The sequence below is a fragment of the Oryzias melastigma genome, linkage group LG18 (assembly GCF_002922805.2).
Source record: "Oryzias melastigma strain HK-1 linkage group LG18, ASM292280v2, whole genome shotgun sequence".
Classification (NCBI taxonomy): Eukaryota; Metazoa; Chordata; class Actinopteri; order Beloniformes; family Adrianichthyidae; genus Oryzias; species Oryzias melastigma.
In genome coordinates, this window is record NC_050529.1 from 24,289,769 (window position 1) to 24,313,808 (window position 24,040).

At 41.4% G+C, this 24,040-nt stretch overlaps 1 protein-coding gene across 14 annotated transcripts in view; it reads right to left on the bottom strand.

Moving 5' to 3' along the window:
- ablim2 (actin binding LIM protein family, member 2) overlaps positions 1-20,564 on the bottom strand; it is a 69,567-nt gene extending 49,003 nt beyond the window's left edge. For 6 of the 14 annotated variants that reach the window (XM_024287610.2, XM_024287614.2, XM_024287613.2 and 3 more), the window contains exon 1: positions 9,047-9,215. In XM_024287610.2, the coding sequence (XP_024143378.1) occupies positions 9,047-9,062 (16 nt within the window). In that variant the 5' untranslated portion in view covers positions 9,063-9,215. Of the gene's footprint in view, positions 1-9,046; positions 9,216-20,141 lie in introns of those variants that run through there. The other 8 variants (XM_024287622.2, XM_024287616.2, XM_024287615.2 and 5 more) reach the window with 5 other exon arrangements.
- Positions 20,565-24,040: the final 3,476 nt, after the last annotated feature.

Consider the following 24,040-nt stretch of genomic DNA (forward strand, 5'->3'; position numbering starts at 1 on the left):
TGTGTTTTTTCTTTTATGGATGTAGGCACCATCATCACCAAGACAAATTTCTCATATGTGTAAAATCGTACTTGGCAATAAAGTTGTCTCTGATTCTGAAAAAATGGCTTCTAAAATGACTTGTTATTCCTGTTTTAGGCGGAGTGAGACAACTAGCTAAATAAACATTTTAAATACAATAGTTATCTTTGGAAATGGTTGCAAATGGGAATTAAGACTGGGCAGTGCCTTGCAGAAGTATTCACCCCCCTGGATGTTTAACCTTTCTCTTTCCTTCATGAAACTCTCAAGGTCAGTAAAAGTTCATCTTTTTGTAAAAAAAAAAGATTGGAACAATAAGCCCTTTATTGTCAGAGTGAAAACAGACTTCAAAAAACCTAAAATACACAAAGAAATACATTGATTGGTGTGGGTGAGTCTCAAGTGATTGAGATATAAAAAAAGTCCAGTCTCTGAGGGGTCCAGAGACCGGTCGAGCAGAAATTAATGGCTACCATTAACCATGAAGGCAGAGGAACACTCCAAGTAACTCAGAGAAAGGGTTATTTAAAAAGTACAATTCAGAGGACTAAAAAAAAAAAGAACTTCTAAGTCTTTGAACATCCCTGGAGTTTCAGGAAATCTGTCATCGGACATGGGAGGAGTATAGCACACCCTCATAAACTGAGTGACCATGCAAGTATTGTTTCTTGCGAGCGTCACGTTCTGAAAAATGAATGAATGAAACTTTATTTATAAAGAACTTAAAAACTCCTATTAGGGATCCAAAGTGCTTCACAGGAAAAGTTCAAGTAAAAAAGTAAAATAACACTAATTTAGAACAAAAATTAAAAACAGCATCCATCCAGCCATCTTCTTCCGCTCATCCGGACCGGGTCGTGGGGGCAGCAGTCTAAGCAAAGATGCCCAGACTTCCCTCTCTCCGGTCACTTCCTCCAGCTCCTCTGGGGGAACCCCGAGGTGTTCCCAGGCCAGCCGAGAAACATAGTCTCTCCAGCGTGTCCTGGGTCTTCCCCGGGGCCTCCACCCAGTGGGACATGCCTGGAACACCTCACCAGGGAGGCGTCCAGGAGCCATCCGGACCAGATGCCCGAGCCACCTCAACTGGCTCCTCTCAATGCGGAGAAGCGACTCTACTCTGGGTGACAGAGCTTCTCCCCCTATCTCTAAGGGAGAGTTCAGCCACCCTACGGAGGAAACTAATTTCAGCCGCTTGTAGTCGGGATCTCTTTCTTTCAGTCATGACCCAGAGCTCATGACCATAGGTGAGTACTGGAACAAAGATAAACCGGTAAATCAAGAGCTTTGCTTTCTGGCTCAGCTCTCTTCACCACAACAGATCAGCACAGCGACTGCATAACGGTGGACCCCGCTCCAATCTGTCTGTCGACCTCACGCTCTGATCTTCCCTCACTCACATGTGACGCATGTTCAATATATGGTGTTCACACCGGACTGTCACTACACCACCACCTAAAGTTGGAAGAAGCTTGAGTGCTGTAAAGTGGTGCAAATCTTGCTCCAAGCTTTTTCTTTCAAAACTTGATTACAGTGTGTGAAAGACTTGGAGTCATGTCATTATAATAGTATAATTCTGGCCACTCACAAACCACAATTATTCATTTCTTCTCCATGCTTCATTTTTAAAGAGTTGACACTTCCATGAATTAAGAGGGACACCATCCATGACTCACTACCAAATGTGTATCCCTGATTGGTCAAAGTTCAACCATGCTTAACTTTCAACACATGCTGAACCCCAGCAGGTCTGCAGTATTAGCGTTGAACTTAAGTACTAACCCCTACCTTCTCTACTGCTTTCAAATCAGCTGAAATAATGCCCCAGGTGCCTGGAAAATGCATATGAAGGGCCAAGGAACAAGCCTCCCCCTCTGTCAACACCTTGCAGTGGTAGTGCCTTACTTTCTCCTCAGGAGCCTCCTAAACTTCTGAGGCTCCAGCATGTCATAGTCCAATAACTGTCACCCAGAACATGAAAGTATTATTGAGGAGGTCAAACCAAGTGGGGCCTCCGTAACGCACTTCAAAGTAGAAAATGCCGTCTTTGCTGGTGGGGGCCGTAAGACTTCAACAAGGCTAGTTCTCTCACGTATGCTGTGTGTGTTGTCCAGAAGCCAGTTGTCCATATTGTCCATCAGCCTGTGTGGTGTCTGTTTTCTCCCTCAGCCACTTCTGATGTCATTGTCCCAAAGGTCACAGACAGGCAGGCAGCCATCTGAGCAGCGCAGCGCGGCATGTCTGCGCTGTATACAGTCACAGCTCTGACATGCTGCATGCCTCCATACTGAGCTCTAGGGGTTTGAACAGCTCACAGCCTGCATGCTTGTACCAAAGAACTACCCGGGTTAGGGCATGCTGCTACATACCTTCCCTATAGAAGAACCCCGAGATGCATCATCATCATAAACTGCACATGCTTATCTCATGGCCTCCCCACTATGGGACATATAAGCAGGTCTGTCTCAAATACCTTTCGGGGGGGGGGGGCGCTCCTACACCCTCAAATCCTCAAATACATCACATGCCTTCAACGTACAGGATTCCATGACGCCCTGTAGCTTTTCTGGAGTGAACCCATTCCAAAGACAGCAGGGGTGGAAGGCATGAACACCACTAGACACAGCAAGTGCTGTTGACTTTGGACTCTATCAATTTCTCCAAACCATTAGAACACTCAGCACAATTAGAGATTACTTGCATTTTTAATAAAAAGATAGAGGGAAATCTTTAAAAAAACAGAGACAGAATTTTGGAAAGTGAGCCTTCCCGTGTATGGACATAGGAGAGAGACACCGAGATAAGCAGCAGCATGGTGCTGTTAATCAGCAGCACTTCCCTCAGGGAAATGTAATCATACGTGTGTCATAAAGACACAAGTCTTTTTGCAACATTTTGCTCCATAAGAAAACCTGCAGCATTTTCTCCAGGTGTTGGAAGAAACATAATTTTCTCATAAAGAATGAAACTTTCAGTATAATTATGCAGGAGAAACAGAACTTATGGGTTTATGGATGCTATACTTTCCAATCAACACATCCTTTGTGTAAAAACTTTATCATAGCTTTAACTGCGTCCAAGAATAATAGCCTCAAACTTGTGATTCCTTGTGTTGCTGCTGCTGGTCCAGCCTGAATATCAACCTCAGGACAAAACAGTTCAGGTCAGTTCATGAAAACTATTCTAAAATACTCTGATGGTACATGTTTTTTAAAATGTAATTAAGATAAACCAAAGAGTGAACAGAGAGAACTCTTTATCCTTTTTTTAGAAGGAACTCCTCTCTGATTCAGCATCACTTTCCAAACAGAACAAGTCTGGTGGATCCATATTAAGCTGCAGCCGTCATGTCAAATCTCTGAAAACCGTAACTAAATAACATGCTCACTATTGCAGTGATGCAGAAACCCAAACAGTACATGTGTACTCACTTACTGCAGAAAAGGATGCTTTTACTGTTCCAGCAAGCATCCAGCTGATGGAGAGGAACACAGAAACAGCACAGGAAGGAACGAAAGCAATGCCACGAACCAGAACTGAATGTATTTTGTAGGCTGGTGTATTTTAACCCACAGAGAAAGATCATGACTCATGAACAGAAGCTCCTCTGTGGAAGGATTTGTGTCAGCTGTTTGGACAGAGCTGGAGGCAGTATCACCGCTGGATAGAAAGCTGTTTTTTCACAATGAGATCGCCTTGTTGTGAATAGTGTGACTTTGATGTCTCATCTTCACTTCAAACTTTAGGACACATCCAGAACCTGAAAAGGTTTATCTCCAAGAATGATCACAGACTCAATGCGAGAATGTTGTATAAAAAATTAGGTTAAAAAGTATGTATTGAGCTAGAATTAAACGTTTTAATTAGGATTGTCAGATTTGTCGCGTTAAAAACGCATTAATCTGACATGTGCTTGACGCCGACAATTTTTTTGACGCATTAATCGCGGACTTTCTCATACGTGCCTTTCCATACCGCGCGCGCGGGCGTCCCGCCCCGTAACTCACCGGCTGCTCTCACTAGATCACGGGCGGGTCTCCAACCACCGAGCTGCGAGCTAAAACCGGCCGGCGCTAGGACCTGGAGAGCTCCTGCACCCTAACCCGGCTCCGGTTCGCGTCCAGAACCACGTCTGGTGGTACCGGCTCGCGTCTGGCGCCGCGTCCCGAGAGCTGCGGACCCCTGACGTTCCGAACATCAAGCGCACCGGGGGACGTTTTAAATGTTCTGGAGGTTTAAGCGTGATCCAGCCCCAGCATAGCGGTCTGTCTGCCGGCATATTCATGGCGTGAGCTCCACTGGACACGTCGCTGTATCGAGCTGCAGCCAGAGAACGCGGCGGCAGTAACAGACTGTCAAACTATCCACAGTGTATCCCGCTTTTCTCAGTCTTTAAGGTTTTAAAAAACAAAAGTTCATTGGAAATGATAAATCTCTATTTCATTTATTACTGCAGTTCAGAGGAGGAAAAGATTTGGTCCTGACAAAAAATGAACATGAAAGTGTTATGGAAATTTTATTTTTGATGTTTTTTTAATTTATTTTTTTATTTTACTGAACGTTGATTGAAGCTTTGAATTTAAAATGCCCTTCACTTGCACTTGGACTTTTGTTAGGCAAGGCAAGGCAAGTTTATTTGTATAGCACATTTCATGTACAGAGACAATTCAAAGTGCTTTACATAAAACATTAAAAGAAACAATCAAAAGAAATAGTAAAAATTTGATCATTAAAATAAAATTAAAAGAAAAGTAGGCATTTTATGTTACAGCCTTTCATTGTTAAGAAAGTTTATCTCAATACAATGTTACAAAATAAAGTATTTCTGATGAAAACTATTAATTTTGTCATTCTTGTTTTCATAATTAATGTAGAACTGCTAAATTCCACGAAGCACACATTTGTTTCCTAAAAAAAGGCCACATGTAAATTTGCGATTAATCGCGAGTTAACTCGGGAAATGCGATTAATCGCGATTAAAAAAAAATATCGCCTGACAGCTTTAGTTTTAATTTAAAAAAAAAATGACTTCACTTTCAAAATGCAGGAATGACTGTTAATAAATGTGTGTCAAACACGTATCCTCCCACATGCATACTGTCCATGATGGAATGTAAAAAGTTCAATGGGGGGGGGGGGGTCATCCCCACTCCAAGCTCTTCACTGAAGCATTCACACCTGACAGTAATGATGATAATCCTCCAGCATTTTAAATGGTAAACTTTGTATACTTGTATAGCGCTTTCTACCCTCTTTCGAGGGCCCAAACCCATTCACCCATTCACACACTAGTGGTGGCTCCGCTCCAAACACTGGCGCCAACCTCCCACCAGAGGCAATTCGAGGTTCAGTGTCTTGCCCAAGGACACTTCGACACAAGGGCGGGCAAGGTGGGAGTTGAACCCGCTCACTTCTGATCAGGAGTCGACCGCCCTACCACTGCACCACGGCCAGTGGAGGGATTACCCCCTCACCACCACAACCACTGAGTAATCATCCTCCAATTTCCTTAGCATCTCTCTTCCCCCTTTTCTCCCCCCCAAACATCCTCCTCTCTCTTTTTTTAAAGGGGCCCTACCAGGAAAATTCTACTTCTTAAGGTTTTAAGTGCATTTTACTGTTCATTCCTCTCTATAAAGAACCTCAAAGTGGTATTTTGATCCATTCATCCATTAAAGAGTAATCCTCTAAAAACCTGCACTGTCTGCAGCAGCCCCTCCCATACTCATGAAAACGAGCGGTTGGAAACGTGCTGATGTAAGATCGATGCCAACAGCTCCTTCCAGGAAGAGTCTGCTCTCACAGCTCCGCCCCCAGACTAACACAACACTAAATGTATCCCCTTACCCAGTGATTATCACCAAAAAACCCTTTCCTTTTAGATGCAGAATACTGTATATCTTCCAGTTGTGTCCTGTCTTCAGTAAATTCCAGCTCAAACAGGAGTTTGTTACTTTAGACACGGGGCTCCTTTAACCCCCGGTCTGGCACAGCCGTGAAGGAGCTGCATGTGTGTGTTGTGAAACAGTGAAGAAATGGCCAGGCAGACTAAAGGCAGATATATCATATGTGCAGCCAGTTTGGATTGTTTTCGTGGAAGAAATACAGACATACTGCCACAGACTCTAGGATGGCGTTATGAAGTGGACCGCAGCCTCGCACAGCGGCAGGGGGAGCTTCAGGAATTGAGTCGTTTTACTTCGGGGTATGAAAGAACTCACAAAATATAACTAATATTTCATAAATAATTTGTTTTTTACTGATCCAAAGGTAATATATGATCTTATATATTGATATATTTCACTCTGAAAAGCTTAAGAAAATCATGGTAGGGCCCCTTTAAGTCTGGTCCAACAAAAAAGAATACAAATATAACCAACATAAATATAGTTTAGCCTAAATTACTAAAGGGGTTTATACAAATGAACACCCTTGGTGTTAGAACAGGAGTGTCAAACTTGAGTTTGACACTAGGGATTGATCCCACAGGGGGCCAAAATCTAAAACACACCTGAGGTCGCGGGCCGACCAGGATAAACATTTATTGAACACTCTGAATCTACATGTTTAAAACTTTAAAACCATAACTTTTTAACATAATTATGAACTAGATGTAAAAAATTACCTGCAATAATGCTAGTGTGAATGTTGTAAGCTGAATTTGCTAGTGCTGATAGCTGAAGATGCTGAAGCTGATAGCTGGCTATAACATTTGCAAAATGTTAAATGAGCCTAAAAAACGAAAAGAAAAAAAAACGTAGGTTAGCCTGCAGGCCATCTAGCTAACAGCTAATTTGCAGACCAGGTCCCTCAGAATAAACAAAAACAACAAACAACAGAGACACAAACATCATCTTACAAAATACATATAATCCTGAACAATCACAACAAAACACTAGCAGAAACAATGGATTTAATGTTCACTCGTTCAGTAGAATTTCCCATAGGATGGCTAATGCTAACGTTGGGTTGACCAAAAAAATACATTACTAAATGAACATCTTTATTTACTTACAGGCATTAATTTTTCAAACTCTTTTAAGGAAATAATTTTTAAATTAACTATTTGTGGTCTAAAACTTCACTTTTTTTCCTTCATACTGTTGTCTTCTTCTTGAATAAGGTGTACTTCTGTAGCGCGATCACCACCAAGTGTCTAAACTGAAACATCCTCCAGGAGAAGCAGAACAATGTTTAGAATGTTAATGATCTGAACATTTTTGTTAGAACTTCTTTGGAGAATCCATGTAACTCTGTATGATATTAACAACTCATTACTTCATATGTGACCTGTAACAGATCAATATAAATATATTCAAATTAAATAATAGATTTTTAATGTATTTCTATTTGTAAATGTAAACTTGAATTGAATTGAAAAGAAGAATCAAAAGAATCGGGATCGAATCGATTCAGGCTCTCGTGAATCGAATCAAATCGTTTCTGGAGATTATAACTGATACCCAGCCCTACTATACAAACAAAGTAGACACCATTTACCATGAGTACAAGACGTCACTTACGGAACAGCATGTTTTTCTACCTTTGGGGAGAGTTGGCAGGGTTGCACTTCTCTATGTGTCTTGTCCCTGCAGGATGAGCAGAACTACCCCATTTTATGTTCGTGTCCCCAACAAGCGTTTCTCCACTTTACCTTTTCTGTATCTGGAGAGGCTCATCCCGACTTTACTCTTCCTGCTATGCTCTTGAGAGGTGCGTCTTGATACCCCTCTCCCCTCCCTGGCTGCAAGGACTGGTAGAACTTTGTACTGACATTACTTACATGAAGTGTTGCATAACGGCACAAAGACTATTTCTCCATGACAAAAATCAGCTGATTGATTGAGTAAGCGCTTCACTACTGTAAAGTGCTGCATATTACTGTAAGGTTGTTTTTCCCTTCTCCAGAATCTGCTTGAATACTGCACCAGACTGTTGAAGCCACTTGGATGAGCGACAAAACATTTCAAGGTTTAATCCCAGTTCCTATGATTTAACTTCAAGACAATGCCACCTGGATGAAGAGGGTTGAACGGTTGAAGGGTTACAGTACTCAAAAGAATGTCAAAACTGGAGCTAAAGCTCGGGTGTTAGAGGGTTTAACCTGCATTAGCTTCAAATTCAGAACAAACCAATAAGCTTTCACCACATCAATACTGAACATTGCCTAATCTCTCCAGGTTGTCATGCTGCATTCAGAGCAGGTGCCAGTAAGTATGCGTGGCTGTGTCACCTCTTTGTCCTTGCCGACAAACGCAACAGTCTCATTGTGACAGCAGGGTGCATGACTTCCTACCCTCCAGAAAACACAGTTCAGAGTCTGCTTTTAGAAACAAAGGGGGACACCACCTTGTTGAAAACAAGACAGTAATCAGGAAATAATCTTTTCACTTCCAACTAAGTGAAGGTTAACAGTGGAGAATGCATATCATTCAGCCCTAATTGGAGATTTAGTTCCTTTATTCTCAAAGAAAATCAACAAATCTAAAAACAATGCAATGGAAGCTTTTAATGGATTATCAAGCTAAAAAAAACAGTTTTGAAAGACTTCTATAGAAAACAATGCAAAAACAACAAAGAAAAAGAAGACACCTTTTGAAGCTAGTTTTGCACGTACATGTTAATCTTGATGGGGGGGGGGGACTTTCATGCATGAAGATGCAGCATGGAAAAGGTCATGTTATAAGGCACTGGCACAACTGCTTCCATGTCCAGAGGAATATAGTTGTGAGTGGATCTGGTCCACATCACCGCTTAAGCTGCCCAAAGAGCGGAGCTCCCAGCGTTCTAGAAAACACTGCTGATGCCAGGGATGTTGCAGGCAGGAAGGATATCAACTAGCAGCCTTCAGCTCTCCACCACAGGCTTGTTGTCATTCACAGATTCTCCAACTACTATTGCATAAGAACCCCAAAACTACTAAAGTTAACATTTTATAGAAAGCAATAAATCGTTTCTTAAATGAATTTAAAAAAACCTTTTTCACTTGGCAAAAGAAAGGGGTGAAGAAATCAAAATTCATTTTTACCTTTCTCCTCTGGCATTGTCCCCTTGGCTTGAGTAACAATACAAAACAGACTGGAGCCCTTCACTGGTACAAAATTTGAGCAAAATTCACTAAGTTCTCAAAGTCCACTGCCAGACCTGTGACACATCCTCCTTACACCGTCCAGACAGAGTGGGGGCTCCGTCCGTCACTATCTGAGGAATGAGCTGCAGCTCATATAACTCCCAGTGTGTGCCTCTCTCTCACCTCTCTGCAAGTATCTGTTAAAAATAGAAGCCTGTAGAGTTGGAGGAGAGTGACACCTCCCAGAATTGTGTCACAGGGTGTGTCCCAGCCCAGGCCATGCTGTGTTCTGACTGCTGACGTCTGTGGAGCCCAGGCTGCGTTAAAGCTGCTTTAAAAGCTGGTTTATATATATATATATAAAAAAAACTTAGGTTAGCCAAACACCTAGCATGTAGCTGAAAAATAGCTAAACTTTAAAATAGCCCAAAAACCTGACAAGAAAACCTAAATTAGTCAAAACAGCCAGCGTGTGAATGTTAGCCTAACTCCAACAGCCTAAACAACATTTTTAAAAAGCCTGAATTAGCCAAGACAGCTAGCATGTAGCTGAAATATCAGCTCCAAAATATCCTAAAACATCCTAGTAAATGCCAAAATAGTCCAAAAAGCTAACAGAATGCCAAATTTTAAAACCGTAACTTTTTAACATAATTATGTACTATATTAAGTTATATTCATGAGCTTATTTTCCTACCTGGAAGTAAGACAACCCGATCTCTGAGGCTCCACCTTTTTATCCTTGTTGGTGTCGCCCATTTCATGATGTCAACCTAGAGCCGACTTCTGTAGCATCTCTACAACATCCGAACTTTTGCAAAGATGGATTATGCATATAAAATGGAAGTGTTGTGCAGATCACTGCTAGCTCCGTTAAAGTGTGTGTGTGTGTGGGGGGGTGGGGGGGGGTGCGTGCGTGCGTGCATGTGTGCTAGCCTGGGGGCAGTGCTGGCACCTCAGACTCTACCTGAAAGGGGATGTTCCTGAATCCCCACCTGTCTATGTCCCTAGGTGTATTTGAGATCATGTAGGCAGATGGAGCTCTGCACATGGTGCATGTTGGGTAGTTTTTGCTCTGACATCAGAGCCACTCATCATAAAAATTAGGGCTGGTTATCAGTTATAATTTCCAGAATCGATTCAATTCACAAGAGCCCGAATTGATTAGATTCCCATTTTTTGCGATTCTTTCAATTCTTCAATTCAATTTTCAGCTTTAAGTTTACAAATTTATACACATTTGTTTAGAAACACATTAAGAATCTTCTACTTAACTAGAAAATATTCATATTAATCTGATCCAGTTCACATACTGTAAATGTATCAGTGAAATACTGAGATTGTTAATATCATCCAGTGTTACATGGATTCTCTAAAGGAGAAGTTCTAACTAAAATGTTCATGTTTTTGTCTCGTCCCTTTTAAATAAATAAAATTGAAATTGAACGTTAGCATTGAGCTAGCGGACTTTAGCTTTATGTGCTAAATCTTTTGTGAATTGATAATTGACCCGTTAAGCTTAAATCAATTCAAATCGATTAATTGATTTTTTCAACCCAGCCCTAATAAAAATATCACAAGAAAGGGGCAGATACACGGCGCCCCTCCAAGCGAGTTCAGCTGGATATCTAGTACTGCGCTGACTGCAAGCCACCATGATGATTACAAAACAATGCATTGTGGGAAAGTGTTCTGACAGTTCTTATAGTTTGACGTGATACTGATTAGAAATGTCTGGCACTAAGTAAAGGAAATCTGTGTACTTTGTAACTCTTTCTGCAAATGAGTGAATCACTGATGTAAAAATAAACAAGATTTCAAATCATCTTTGGCTATGTGAGTTATTGTTACCTTTAAAAATCAACTTGAATTTCAATTTTATTTATTTCTCTTGAATAGTGCACATTAAATCAACCCAGCAGCTTTTTTTCTTCTGTTGTCTGTGGACAGACTAATATACAAGATATGACAGTAAAGATCACACTAAGGGGAGACATTTTAAAATTCAACTGAATGATAGAACAACTCAGATATTCTGTTCTTGACTGAAGCCGCTTGGTCTTGCAAACGAGAGGACCTGCTCGTTTTTCTGGGTTGGGAGGGGCGGTGCTCAGAGTGCAGGGTTGTTGAACCTTTATTTATACAGCTAGGTCGGAAGCTAGGACAGAAGAAGATGGCATCAGAGGGAAGCAACATCATAAAACAACCAGGACTAAGTAACAAACTAGAATGGACGGGGCCTGTCTACACACACACTCTGTAGTTACACACACACTTGTTGGGTAAAATAGTCTCCACATTTAAACTGATCATAATGTACACAATATAACTGCAGCTCACACACTCCATCATACAAACCTACACAAATAAAGCTTTTCATTCTGTCACACAAACTATTAGAGCTAAGGTGAGCTGACACCTGCAAATGTGGATGATAATGGAATGTACAAAGGGGGAGATTGCCCGGCCATCACCACGCCCTGACCCCCGCCGGGGCAGTGGCAGCATCCCGGACCTCCCCCAACATCCGCCATGTAGCCACGGAGAGGCCAAGCACCCAGACCAGGGCAGGGATGAGTTGGGAGTGGAGTTGACGGAGGGATGAGTCGCAGGTTTGCGTTACATGTTCACAGTAGTTTAATAAATGCCAGACATACTCTTGTTCAATTTGAAGCACTATATAGGATCCATTTTTCTCCACTAAGCTGAAGCAGATTTATAAAGATAAATCAGACTTGTGTGTCAAATGTTTGAAAGATCCAAGGATTCTATCACATCACTTTATTTCAATGTCAGAGAGTAGAACTTCTTGGAACTCCGTATTTGATTTTCTCAGATGCCATGGACAGCTAAGTGCCATTAAATCCCCTTTTTGGAGTATTTGGAATAACAGAACCTGGTTAGGTATGTTCAAAGAACGAGGCTAAGGCCATTTCCGTGTACCTCATTGGCGAGAAGGGTGGTGTTAATGTGCTGGAATTCGGACAAGCCTCCTTCATTTCACATATGGTTGAAAGAATATTGTAACGTGCTTCATTTAGAGAAGATCAGATATACAACAAGAAGGTGCATACTTTCAAATATGAAAACCTGTTATTACTTTACTGGATAAGCTTAAGTGAAAATGCTCTGTACTTTATTTTACCGTCTTGATTACTTTATCACTGTTGTTTGTTTTATGTTCCAGTTAAATTGTGAAAACCAATAAAAACATACTGTATTTTCCAGACTATAAGTCACATTTTTCATCATAGATTGGCAAGGGCTGCAACTTATTCTCAGGAGCAACATATTTGTGATTATATTTAGACATCAATAGGCTCATATATTGGCTGTTTTCACCACTAAAAACCGGTTGCCTTTTATCCAGTTGCTTCCCACTAACAACCATTAGCAGGCGGTGTAGGTTTGTGTCAGTATTTGCTGCTGTCAGCTGACAGAAATGCAGAAGAAGTGCTGTTCAAGACAAAACAAACATTGCTCAGAATCTGATCATTCTCCTCATGGACGTTTTGATGTTTTTTCTTATTTGCATCAAGACATTATTTTTGTTTTTATTTTTCTCTCCTTGGATTAATGCGGGACGGCAAGCCATTAAACTGGGTAACAAACAGACAGAAGAGCTGCTAAAAACACAGAGATTGAGATGCAGCTCCTGCAGACTGTAATAAGGTAACAATCACCATAAGAAAAAGAAAAAAATACTGCTATCCTGACCACAGAAAGGAGAGATAATTGTGCTTTTGTAGAGCTTTTTACAATAAATAACTTAAACTCTCAACATCATAAGTATCTTCTGTGTATTTTAAATGAGAAATACAGTCAAAGCCTCCATCATGTAGCGATGAGGCTAAAAGATAGCTTCTCCACATGGGAGCGTCTAGTTTATGAACACGTTTGTACAAACACTGAGCATTAAATTAGACACATGTCAAAAGAGGCAGCGGACTTGAATTTGACATTTGAATGGCGTTCGGAGTCGAATGCAATGTTACGTTGTTGAATATGTTCTTAAATGTTGAACTTTTCTCTTAATAGTGCGACTTGTATTCCAGAGCGACTTGTAATCCGGAAAGTATTCAAAAAAGCACCACTCCAAGTGGGAAGAAACTAGAAACATAATAACAAACACAGGCCTTTAGTGCAGATGAGAAGACCAAAAGTAACAGAAAACACAACACAGAGTAGAAACAGAAGCAGAGGAGCTTCAACAGAATACAACAAACCAACACTCCCAGGTACAGACAGGTGAAAGGGCGGAGCCCTCCGGGAGCCAGTGTCTACCTGAATAAAGAAAAACAAAAGACTGAGAACAAAAACAAAAATAAACTGACAGACTGTGTCACAGAGAGGAGCTTGTTCTGTGAGGATAAAAAAAAAGCTTGTCCGGCTAGGTACGTGACGAGAACCCCACCCCCTCACCCCAGCTTCTTTGGGTTCATTTCCATGTTCAAGTTTGACTGATGAAGCAGTGGGACACTATGTTTCTGAGCAGGATCCAGACAGAACTGGAGGATAAAGCAGCGAGACTAACGTTCAATAACAGCTGTTGATGTGGAGATGGGCTGTTGTTACACACTGATGCTTTATTATGCAATTCTAAAGAGCTGTTCCATGTTTCAAGTTTAATGTGACACAATATTTTCATGGACCAGACTCTAAGACATGGAAGATAAATTTAATAAATGTTATAAATCATACAAAAAGAAATACATCAAAAATACATTTAAAAATCACAACAGTCAGTTGTGCCAACACGTCTTTGTGCTTTTCGTGTTTTTAAACAGTGGGCCAATGTGCAAACCAATTGTTGCATCTCTCAAAGTCATGTTAGAGGTGATCAACTTTTAAGAATATCCCACTGAGAATCAGGAGTTGTGTTCTGTATCCGGTTTCATAAAGACATGCAGCACACACCCTTCTCGTTTGTAGGAATGTCTTTACACCTGAGCTGAACTAAACTCCTAGAGTCTACTTCATGAGTTCCAGATGATTTCTGCATTTTTTCTTCAGAGCAACAGCAGCACCAGATACAGAATCTCTGCAACTGACAGGATGTTGATTCTCTGTCAGGGATCAGTGACCAGCTTTAGGCTAACTTTACATTTAGCTTTAACAGAAACTATCACATGCTCTAGATCAGACTGTCCACACTAATAACAATTAATATTACTATGGGCAGTCATGGTGCAGTGGTAGGGTTCGATTCCCGACATGTATCGAAGTGTCCTTGGGAAAACACAGAACCCCACATTGCCTCTGGTGGAAAGTTGGTGTCAGTGTTCTGCAGCGGAACCTCCATCAGTGAGGATGGGACTGTGATTGCAAAGGACTTTGGACCTTCGAGGAAGGTAGAAAAGTATAAGCTTCACAAGTATACAACATTTAGGATAACATTCAACTTTATATATATATAGATGTTTACATATATCTATATACATATATTTACTGCTCACAAAAATTAAAGGAGCACTTTAAAGAAACACATTAGATACATCAGATCTCAATATGAAGCTAGATATCTATAAAAATAACGACAGGGCAGTGTCTTAGGAACAAAAGGATGACAAGTCTTTTAATGGAAATTAAGGTTTTCAGCCTACAGAGGCTCAATTGTGTAGACACTAGAGCTGTCAGGCGATTAAAATTTTTAATTGCGATTAATCGCATTGTCCAGAGTTAACTCGCGATTTTTCGCAAATTTACATGTGGCCTTTTTTTAAGGAAAAAAATGTGTGGTTCATGGAATTTAGCAGTTCTACATTAATTATGAAAACAAGAATGACAAAATTAATAGTTTTCATCAGAAATACTTTATTTTGTAACATTGTATTGAGATAAACTTTCTTAACAATAAAAGGCTGTAACATAAAATGCCTAACAAAAGCCCAAGTGCAAGTGAAGGGCATTTTAAATTCAAAACTTCAATCAACGTTCAGTAAAATAAAATAAAAAACATCAAAAATAACATTTCCATAACACTTTCATGTTCATTTTTTGTCAGGACCAAATCTTTTCCTCCTCTGCTGAACTACAGTAATAAATGAAATAGAGATTTATCATTTCCAATGAACTTTTGTTTTTTAAAACATTAAAGACTGAGAAAAGCGGGATACTCTGTGGATAGTTTGACAGTCTGTTACTGCCGCCGCGTTCTCTGGCTGCAGCTCGATGCAGCGACGTGTCCAGCGGAGCTCACGCCATGAATATGCCGGCAGACAGACCGCTATGCTGGGGTTGGATCACGCTTAAACCTCCAGAACATTTAAAACGTCCCCCGGTGAGTTTGCTGTTCGGAACGTCGGGGGTCCGCAGCTCTCGGGACGCGGCACCGGACGCGAGCCGGTACCACCAGACGTGGTACTGGACGCGAACCGGAGCCGGGTTACGGTGCAGGAGCTCTCCAGGTCCTAGCGCCGGCCGGTTTTAGCTCGCAGCTCGGTGTTTGGAGACCCGCCCGTGATCTAGTGAGAGCAGCCGGTGAGTTAGGGGCGGGACGCCCGCGAGCGCGGTATGGAAAGGCACGTATGAGAAAGTCCGCGATTAATGCGTCAAAAAAATTGTCGGCGTCAAGCACATGTCAGATTAATGCGTTTTTAACGCGACAAATCTGACAGCCCTAGTAGACACCATAAAATCAGAGTGAAATGAAGATGTGGCAGGCTAGTCCATTTTTTCCAAAACTTCATGTCTGCAACTCCAAATGCTTTTCAATATCTTGTGTGGCCCCCACCAGCTTGTATGCATACTTGACAACGTGGCGGCATGCTCCTAATGAAACAACCGATGGTGTCTTGTGGCATTTCCTCCCAGATCTGTGTGAGGGCATCCCTGAGCTGTTGTACAGTCTGAGGCAACTAATGGACCCAAACATAATGTCCCAGAGATGTTCTATTGGGTTTAAGTCAGGGGATGGTGAAGGCCATTCAATTGTTTCAATGCCTTCATCTCCAGAGGGCCACTGTTGTGAATGTCTCTACCCAAACAATCAGGAACAGACTTCATGAAGGTGGCCTGAGGGCCCCACGTCCTGTAGTGGGCCCTGTGCTCACTGCCCAGCACCGTGGAGCTCCACTGGCATTTGCTCAAGAACACCAGAATTGGCAAATCCACCACTGGCGCCCTGTACTTTTGACAAACGAGAGCAGGTTCACCCTGAGCAGCTGTGATAGACGTGAAAGAGTCTGGAGAAGACAAGGAGAACGTTATGCTGCCTGCAACGTGGTTCAACATGACAGGTTTGGTGGTGGGTCAGTGATGGTCTGGGGAGGCATATCCATGGAGGGACGCACAGACCTCTACTGCCTAGGAAATGGTGCTCTGACTGCCATAAGGTATCCAGATGAAATCCTTGAACCCATTGTCAGACCCTACGCTGGTGCAGTAGGTCCTGGTTTCCTCCTAATGCACCACAATGCCCGGCCTCACGTGTCAAGAGTATGCAGGCAGTACCTGGAGGATGAAGGAATTCAAACAATTGAATGGCATTTATGGTGTCTACACAATTGAGCCTCTGTAGGCTGAAAACTTCTATTTCCATTAAAAGACTTGGCATCCTCTTGTTCCTGAGACACTGCCCTGTCGTTGTTTGTATAGATATCCAACTTCATATTGAGATCTGATGTATCTAGATATTTATAGCGCTCCTTTAATTTTTGTGAACAGCATATATAGATATATATATATAGATATATATATATATCTATATATAAATATATATAGGATCTTCAAATAAAAATCCTGATCTTCAGGATCAAATTTGTTCTGAAATACCCAGTTTCAGATCAGGATCCAATCCTGGAGATTGAATCCTAAAGGATTATGTCTGAAATACCAGACCTAATGATTATGTTTTTTTTGTCAAAATAAAAAAAACGGTTGTTTTTCTAGAAAGCCTCTGTATTATCCCATCATCCCTTGTTTGCAATTTCTCCCGCTAGCTAACAACCCCTCGAAACTTCAACATAGATTTAGGGGTGCAATTGAAATGGTGAGCATTATCAGATCTATCCAAGTGTGAAGTTTAAATCCTGATTCCAGCTCAGACGAAGAAAGCAAAGATGTTCATGGATCTATTTGTCTGGACCCACCCATCAGAGTTACAGCCTCACAAAATAGAGATATTTTAAAAGAATATTTTCATCTGCTCTGATTCATCCGAATTAGAATTAAGAAAATAATCAAAAATGCAGTTTTAATTTTAAGTTATTTTATATATGTCCTTCATTGTTAGAAAATTGCTACAGGAACATGATAAAAAGACTAAAAACACAATTTTCATTGGAGTGGGTCTTTAAGTTGTTTTTCATTATTTGTCATTCATATAAATTGATTATCTCCTTTGTTGTAAAGAATATGTTTCTGGGTTTTTATTTTTTTTTTTTGGTTTTAAGTTTGGGTAAGACTTCTTCATTGGTATGCTCAACCAAAATCAGCTAGACTTAGAAATGGGTGTAACAGATGATCAAGAGTTTCTTAGGTACCATACAAAGACCAATACTCTGATGACAGTGAAAGCTAAAATGGTTTGGATTGTCATTGTACTATCAGAAGTCACATACTGTAATATTACAACTGAAAATTGTTTTGGCCCAATAATCCTAATCATTAAGGGACTTTCCTGACTGGAGGGCTGCCTCTCACTTTCAGTCAGAAGGAGGACAGCTTCAATGAAAGTTTCAAGATGAACACAACAGGCAGAAACCAGCATGTTAAATAGTATTGATCAGAGCGATGGTAATCTTAGCTGGAATTAACGGCCAATCCAACCCTCTAAATCTGAGCATTAGTGTCTTTGGGGAAAACAGCTAAGGCCTGTCAGTGTGTCAGCAATGAGATATGTGGAAACTAAACAAAAAGCTAAACAATGATCAAATAGAACTTGGTCCAATTATCAGAGCAAAGCCGTTGTCCTGGACCTGAAAGGATGCAGACAGATCAGCTGTTTGAGGGTGCAGTAGACTCCGTGCCGGGTGTGTTAATCACACTAAGCTTAACTTCACATCTACTGAAGATTGGTCAGTTCAAGAAAGTTCAGATCTGAATCGTGGAAGAGGGTTAAATCACAAAACCTGAAGTGACAAAAAAATTTTTGGCCATCACAGAATCCCAGATCATGTAACCCTTGTGCTATCCTAGGCATGTTTACATTAAAAATGGGGTCATCTGGACCCATCAGGCAGCGCAATGAACTTCTTTTTTCCACTGATTTTTTACCAGTGTCATTAAATCCTGTCCACCTTTGTCATGGGAGGAATCGCTCATTAATATAAGGGTGGGGTCATCTGGACCCCAAAAGAGAGCCCAACTTTAGGATCAGGGTAGGAAATGGAAACGACGGTGTGGAAAGAAGAATCAAGTCTGATTCTTAACATGACATTAATTAGGACAGAACAGAAGCTGACTGGGTCAAAACCAGAACATCTGTTTGTCCTCTAAAGTGTATGGACCTGTAATAAAACGTGGTTTAAAGGAAAACTCCCCATTAAGAACATCTTGGTGCTCTCTCACAGTGAAGACAGGCGGACGGGTCTAAAGCATCACATTCCTCCGGTATAACAGCACTGAGGCACAGCCTCGACTTCAGGCAGAGTTTCAGGAAAAGCAGTGTCTCCCATGTGGAGAGCAGCAGCAGACACACTGCAGGTATACGTGTGAACTGGGTTTTCTTCTTTTGCTCTCTAATGCATCCAGTCAACATTCTTCAGAGAGCTAAAGATCTGACTCACACAAGGAAGGGAGTGGAGGTCCCACACTAATGTGTTTGCAGTTCACGTCTAAGAGCTAAAAGATTCTGCAGACACCCCAACAAATGTTTCTTTCTGCTCTCCCAAGTAATCAAACTTGGTTGAAAATTTGAGATTTAAAATGAAAATTGTGTTCTTGGGTTTTTCTCCTGATGGAGGACATGAAGAAAATCAAGATTAAAACAGCATTTCTGAGTATTTCTTTATTCAAACCCCAATGAATCAGAAGCAGACGACAGAACACCATCTGAGTAATCTTATAGTTTCTACGTACAAATTACAATCAGCGGCCTCAGCCTCGCTGCTCCACTTCATTCTGATGCATCCACATACAGACACACAGATCCATGAACGTCTTTGTTTTCGTCTGAGTTGGAATCTGGATCTAAACTGTACGACTGGAATGCTCTGATATTGATCACTGTTTTAGTTACATTGCTAATGTTAGCTTGAGGGGCTGTAAGGTTGTGGGAGCGAGTGTAAACAAAGAGATGATAGGAAATTCAGGAAGGTTTGCTCTGTCCTACAGTCCTACCCACAACTCATAGGAGAATTTCTAATAAACCCCTGCTGCTCTGCAGAAACTATGTCATGGAAAAGAAGATTTTTTTCATTTGACCTAAAAACAGTGTAATCATAATTACAAGACCACTGGGAACGCTTTGTCATTGTAGCTTTAGGGAAGCTCTCGGGACAAAATGCTCAAAGAAACTGCCAGTTCCTACAGGAAAATGTGCAGAATGACGGATTTATTTGGTCTTGTTGCTTTGACAAATCTAAAGAGTGGATGAGGAGAAGTCTGAGCCAAGACTATTGCTCAGCCTGACGCAGTTTTTGATGCCACTCTTCAGATGAACCCTCTTTGGCTTGAAGACAAAGTGCAGTGTTTATGACTTTCAAATATTTAACAAAAACATAAAAAAACGGGGATGTTTGAACCAAGGATGCCGTTTGTTTACTAAACAAATTGATTCCGAAAAAGAACATTTGTGCAGATGTTGTTGTTTCCTTTTAACTCCTGAAACCTGGGGTACATTTTACCACCTTCCAGACTTTCAGGAGGATTTTCAGGCTTCAGACCAAAGCATCAGTAAATATGCGTCAAAAGCTGAATAGGAGCCACGGCAGCTCCACGTCCAGAGAGAGCAGCCGTGGTTGTGAGCGTCCGGCAGTATGGAGCATCGTTACAATCCCCGCAGGGAGGCGTTCTGCTGTCAGAGACTACGACAGACGCGAGGACAGTGTTGGCATTGCGTTACACTCAAAAGCACAACAAAAAGGCCCGATGCACAGGCGGGAGGTCTTACCAGTGCTGCTCATGGTACCAGTCAGATGATGCTCTGCAAATCAGACCGAGCTCAAACAACGCCAGAGGCTCCAGAGCGCAGGCGCCTCCGCGAAAGGCTGCAGGAAGGACGCGGGAAAAGTCCCCCGAGGCTGCTGGGTGAAGGAGCCGAGAGGTCGGCCCGGGCAGCTGAGGATGCTGAGGCCGCAGAACCGCGGCGGCGAGGCGAACACGGCGTCCTGCTGCGGCTGCAGTGCGGAGCAGCAGCTGGGTGTGGGCGCGCAGCGGAGGAGCGGAACACAGCGGGGATGGGAGTTTCCGCTTTGGCTCTTCAAAATAAGACATAGAAAGAGTCCTCACCTGAGATCAAAGACAAATGCTGTAAGAACGCGGGCTTTTCACCGGTCGGACATAATTTTCACAAGGTTATGTAGGCTTCAGCTACATCTACCAGTTACACAGAGAGGTCTGCAACCTTCAACTCTGACAGAGCCTTTCCGGTTGATTCTCACTGACTACAACCCAGCAGGAGCCGCAAAGTCTTCCTTCACAAACCCTTAACAATAACAAGACACTGATTTGTATTTCTGCTATTGTTACGACTAAGATAAACATAAATGAACTGTTGTTCATTTTTGCATGAATAAAGCACATACTTAAAAAAATAGCCTTTTTTTTTACTTTTGACAGAAGTTCATTTCAAAATAAAAGACTCCCTGTCATATGTGATCATCTCAATGCAGTAAAAGTAGTCGTCACAGACTGTAAAAATAATGGACTGAGAATGGCTTTTTAGGTTTCGTTTTGATCACGTGGTCCTCCGGCTCTTTTCTAAATGACGTCGTTCCTGGTTAAGGTTAGGATTACGGTTATGGTTAGGGTTAGAAAAGCAAATTGTTCGTTTGTGGGGCTGTCTGTGATGCTCACGGCTCCACCAGGGGACGTGTCAAACGTGGAAAACACATTTGAACACGTTTAGGACCGCGCGTATTATATGCACGCAAAAACCGGTTTTGACGTATATTATACACGGTATTTCCCAAATCGTGGAATATGTACGCATTTTACTGAGACTGGGCTGATTGTACAAGTCATAGTTGAAGCCTTTGAGGGAGAACCATTCCAACATTTGATTCTGTCAGCGGTCCTTTGGGATTTACTTACATTTATTCCTTTTTGTCGAGATAAAAGAAGCATTTGGGTGACGTCGCTGCAAAACGGCGCGTGTCCCCCTCGCCCCTATTTTTTTGATAAAAAATAATGTATTTGGAAAAATTGAAAAATGCATTTTATTTGAGTGTCCCCCTGACATTGATTTAGCTTTGTGGACTTTTAGCTGTGCTGCTTAGTTCCTGTCTGAACTGATAAAGCTGCTTCATGTGGAAACAGCTGTCTGCCCGTTTGTGACAGAGGTACTTTTTTTTTCTTTTAGGGCATAATTTTTTTGTTTTTGATCATGAGTGTGACTAAGACTAACTTTGATTTACTTTGTTCTGTCATTTTGAAAGATTGAGGTGTTAAATTTAATTTTTATTCAAGAATTTCTAATATTAGGAAATGACCTCAAATTTACAGCTTTTTGTTCTTGGTCTTCTTTGAGCCCATGATTCAGTATGAGTAAAATACTTAAGTTCATTTAAAATTTAAAACTTTTACTAAAGTATTATTGGTACAACACTGTACTCACATATATAGATTTATTAAATTAAAAAAGTTAAAACAGTACAGTATAAACGATTTCAAATAAACTGTCATTTGTAAAAACATTTTCAAAAAAACAGAGAAATTGAAGGTCGTACAGAGGAATATAATCAGGGAAAAATGTCATAAAATTTCACATAGAAAATAAATAAGCAAGTTAGGATCTATTATCTTGTTCAAGAAATTATAAAAAACTGTAAATTCAAAGTATTATACTTTTTTAAGAACTGTTGGTAGAGTTCTCTGCAATCAATGATGTGAACATTAACATTGAACCAAGAAAATACTAGCCATCAGCACCTTCTACAGGTCAACATTTGATGAGGACTTTTAATTTGAAGAACATAGCAGGGTGTGCCGTGCGTGTTTTTTCTAGCTTCCTGCCGTCTGACTGAATACAAGAAGATGTGGGAATTGTAGTCATGGCAGCAGGTGAAACTGGCATCAGCAGAAGATCGAATTACACCAGAAATAGTTTCAGTAAAGGGTTTAAAACATGACATACCTCTGGTAGATTTCATGATACGTTTTAGTTAGAGTTTCAGATTTTCCTCAGAACTTACAAAATATGAACAACTATTAGCTACAAATTGTAGGATGTTGTTGTTAAAAAGTCATAGGTTTAACAGAAAAACAAATACTGTTCACTGATCACTGATCACATTAGGAAACAATCAACATGTAGAGTAATAAATACAACAGTCTCGTTTGCAAAATTCAAGGGTAAAAATCCCTAAAATTGTACATTTGGGTGTGGAGTTTGCATGCTCTCCCTGTGCATGTGTGGGTTTGCTCCGGCTTTCTCCCAACAATCAAAAACATGCTTCATAGGTTCATCGGTTTCTGGATTTGAATGTGAGAATGTGTGTGTGAATGTGTGTGTGATTGAGGCCCTGTGACAAACTGGAGACCTGTCCAGGTGTATTCCGTCAGGCTCCGGCACCCCCGTGACCCCGAAAGGGACAAATGGCTAAGAAGATGAATGTAGATAAGTTGTGTATTGAAATCACGCACATTGAAGTCATTTTAGATCCAATGGCACTGTGGTGGTTGGATGTAGTGGAACAGTTCTCAGAAGTGAAGGAGAATCCAGGATCAGGTGTTTAGTGTCTTTATGCAGACAGATCAACTGTTTTCTGTCAATAATAGTATTGCTGTCAATAGACAACAAAGTGTTTCTTTTAATTGTTGTCGACACATTTCATTGCCCGGTATAACAGTGTTTCCCAACCCTGGTCCTCAGGGCACACTGTCCTGCATTTTTTTAATCCAACCCTGCTCAAACACACCTGCCTTTGATGACCGTCATTGTCAGGCTTCTGCTGAGCCTGATGATGAGCTGAATCTGGTGTGCATAAGCAGGGCAACATGAAAAACATGCAGGACAGTGTGCCCCGAGGACCAGGGTTGGAAAACACTGCGGTATAAGACCATAGACTGTAAAAACAATGGACAAATCGAGCACTGAGGTCCCCCATTGGAAATGCATTACTTCCTCTCCTCGCAAAAGTAGGCCGCCGCTTTCACCGTCACTTCCTGAAATGGATACCGCCATTTGCAAACAATCTTCAGCGATTGGTCTGAGTCATAGCTGAGTCATCGAATCTACAGGAAGTACTGTCGCCAATCAGGAGTGAGATTATTGCAACCGTCCACCTATTTCCACGCCTTTACCATGGGACCGCGGATGTAAACGCTGGCTCGAGACGACCGTGAAGCTGGCTTCCGATTTTTCCGAACAGGACCTGTTTTTAGGTGGTCTGAGTTCGAAAAATACAGTGGAACGCTCTCGCTGTGAATCGGAAGCCAACTTCATCGTCGTCGGCTCGAGAGAATTGTACAAGTCATTGCTGTAGCCGAGGGAGAACCATTCCAACATTTGATTCTGTCAGCGGTCCTTTGGGATTTACTTACATTTATTCCTTTTTGTCGAGATAAAAGGAGCATTTGGGTGACGCCGTGCCCGAACTGCGCGCGGCCCCCTCGCACGAGCCGCAGCAGCGTTACTTCACATGCAGGTTTACAGTCTGATCAGATGCACGTGAGAAGAGCGTTCAGCGGTATTTAAAATAAATAACCATCCTAACAAGAGAACAGCTGGATCTTTTTTCTGTTTGAAAATACGAGTGAAAAGTGAACATTAAACAAACAAAAAAGTCCAAAGCACATAACCTCAGAGTGAAATCTATTTCTACAGAGTAAATCCTCATCTAAAACTGT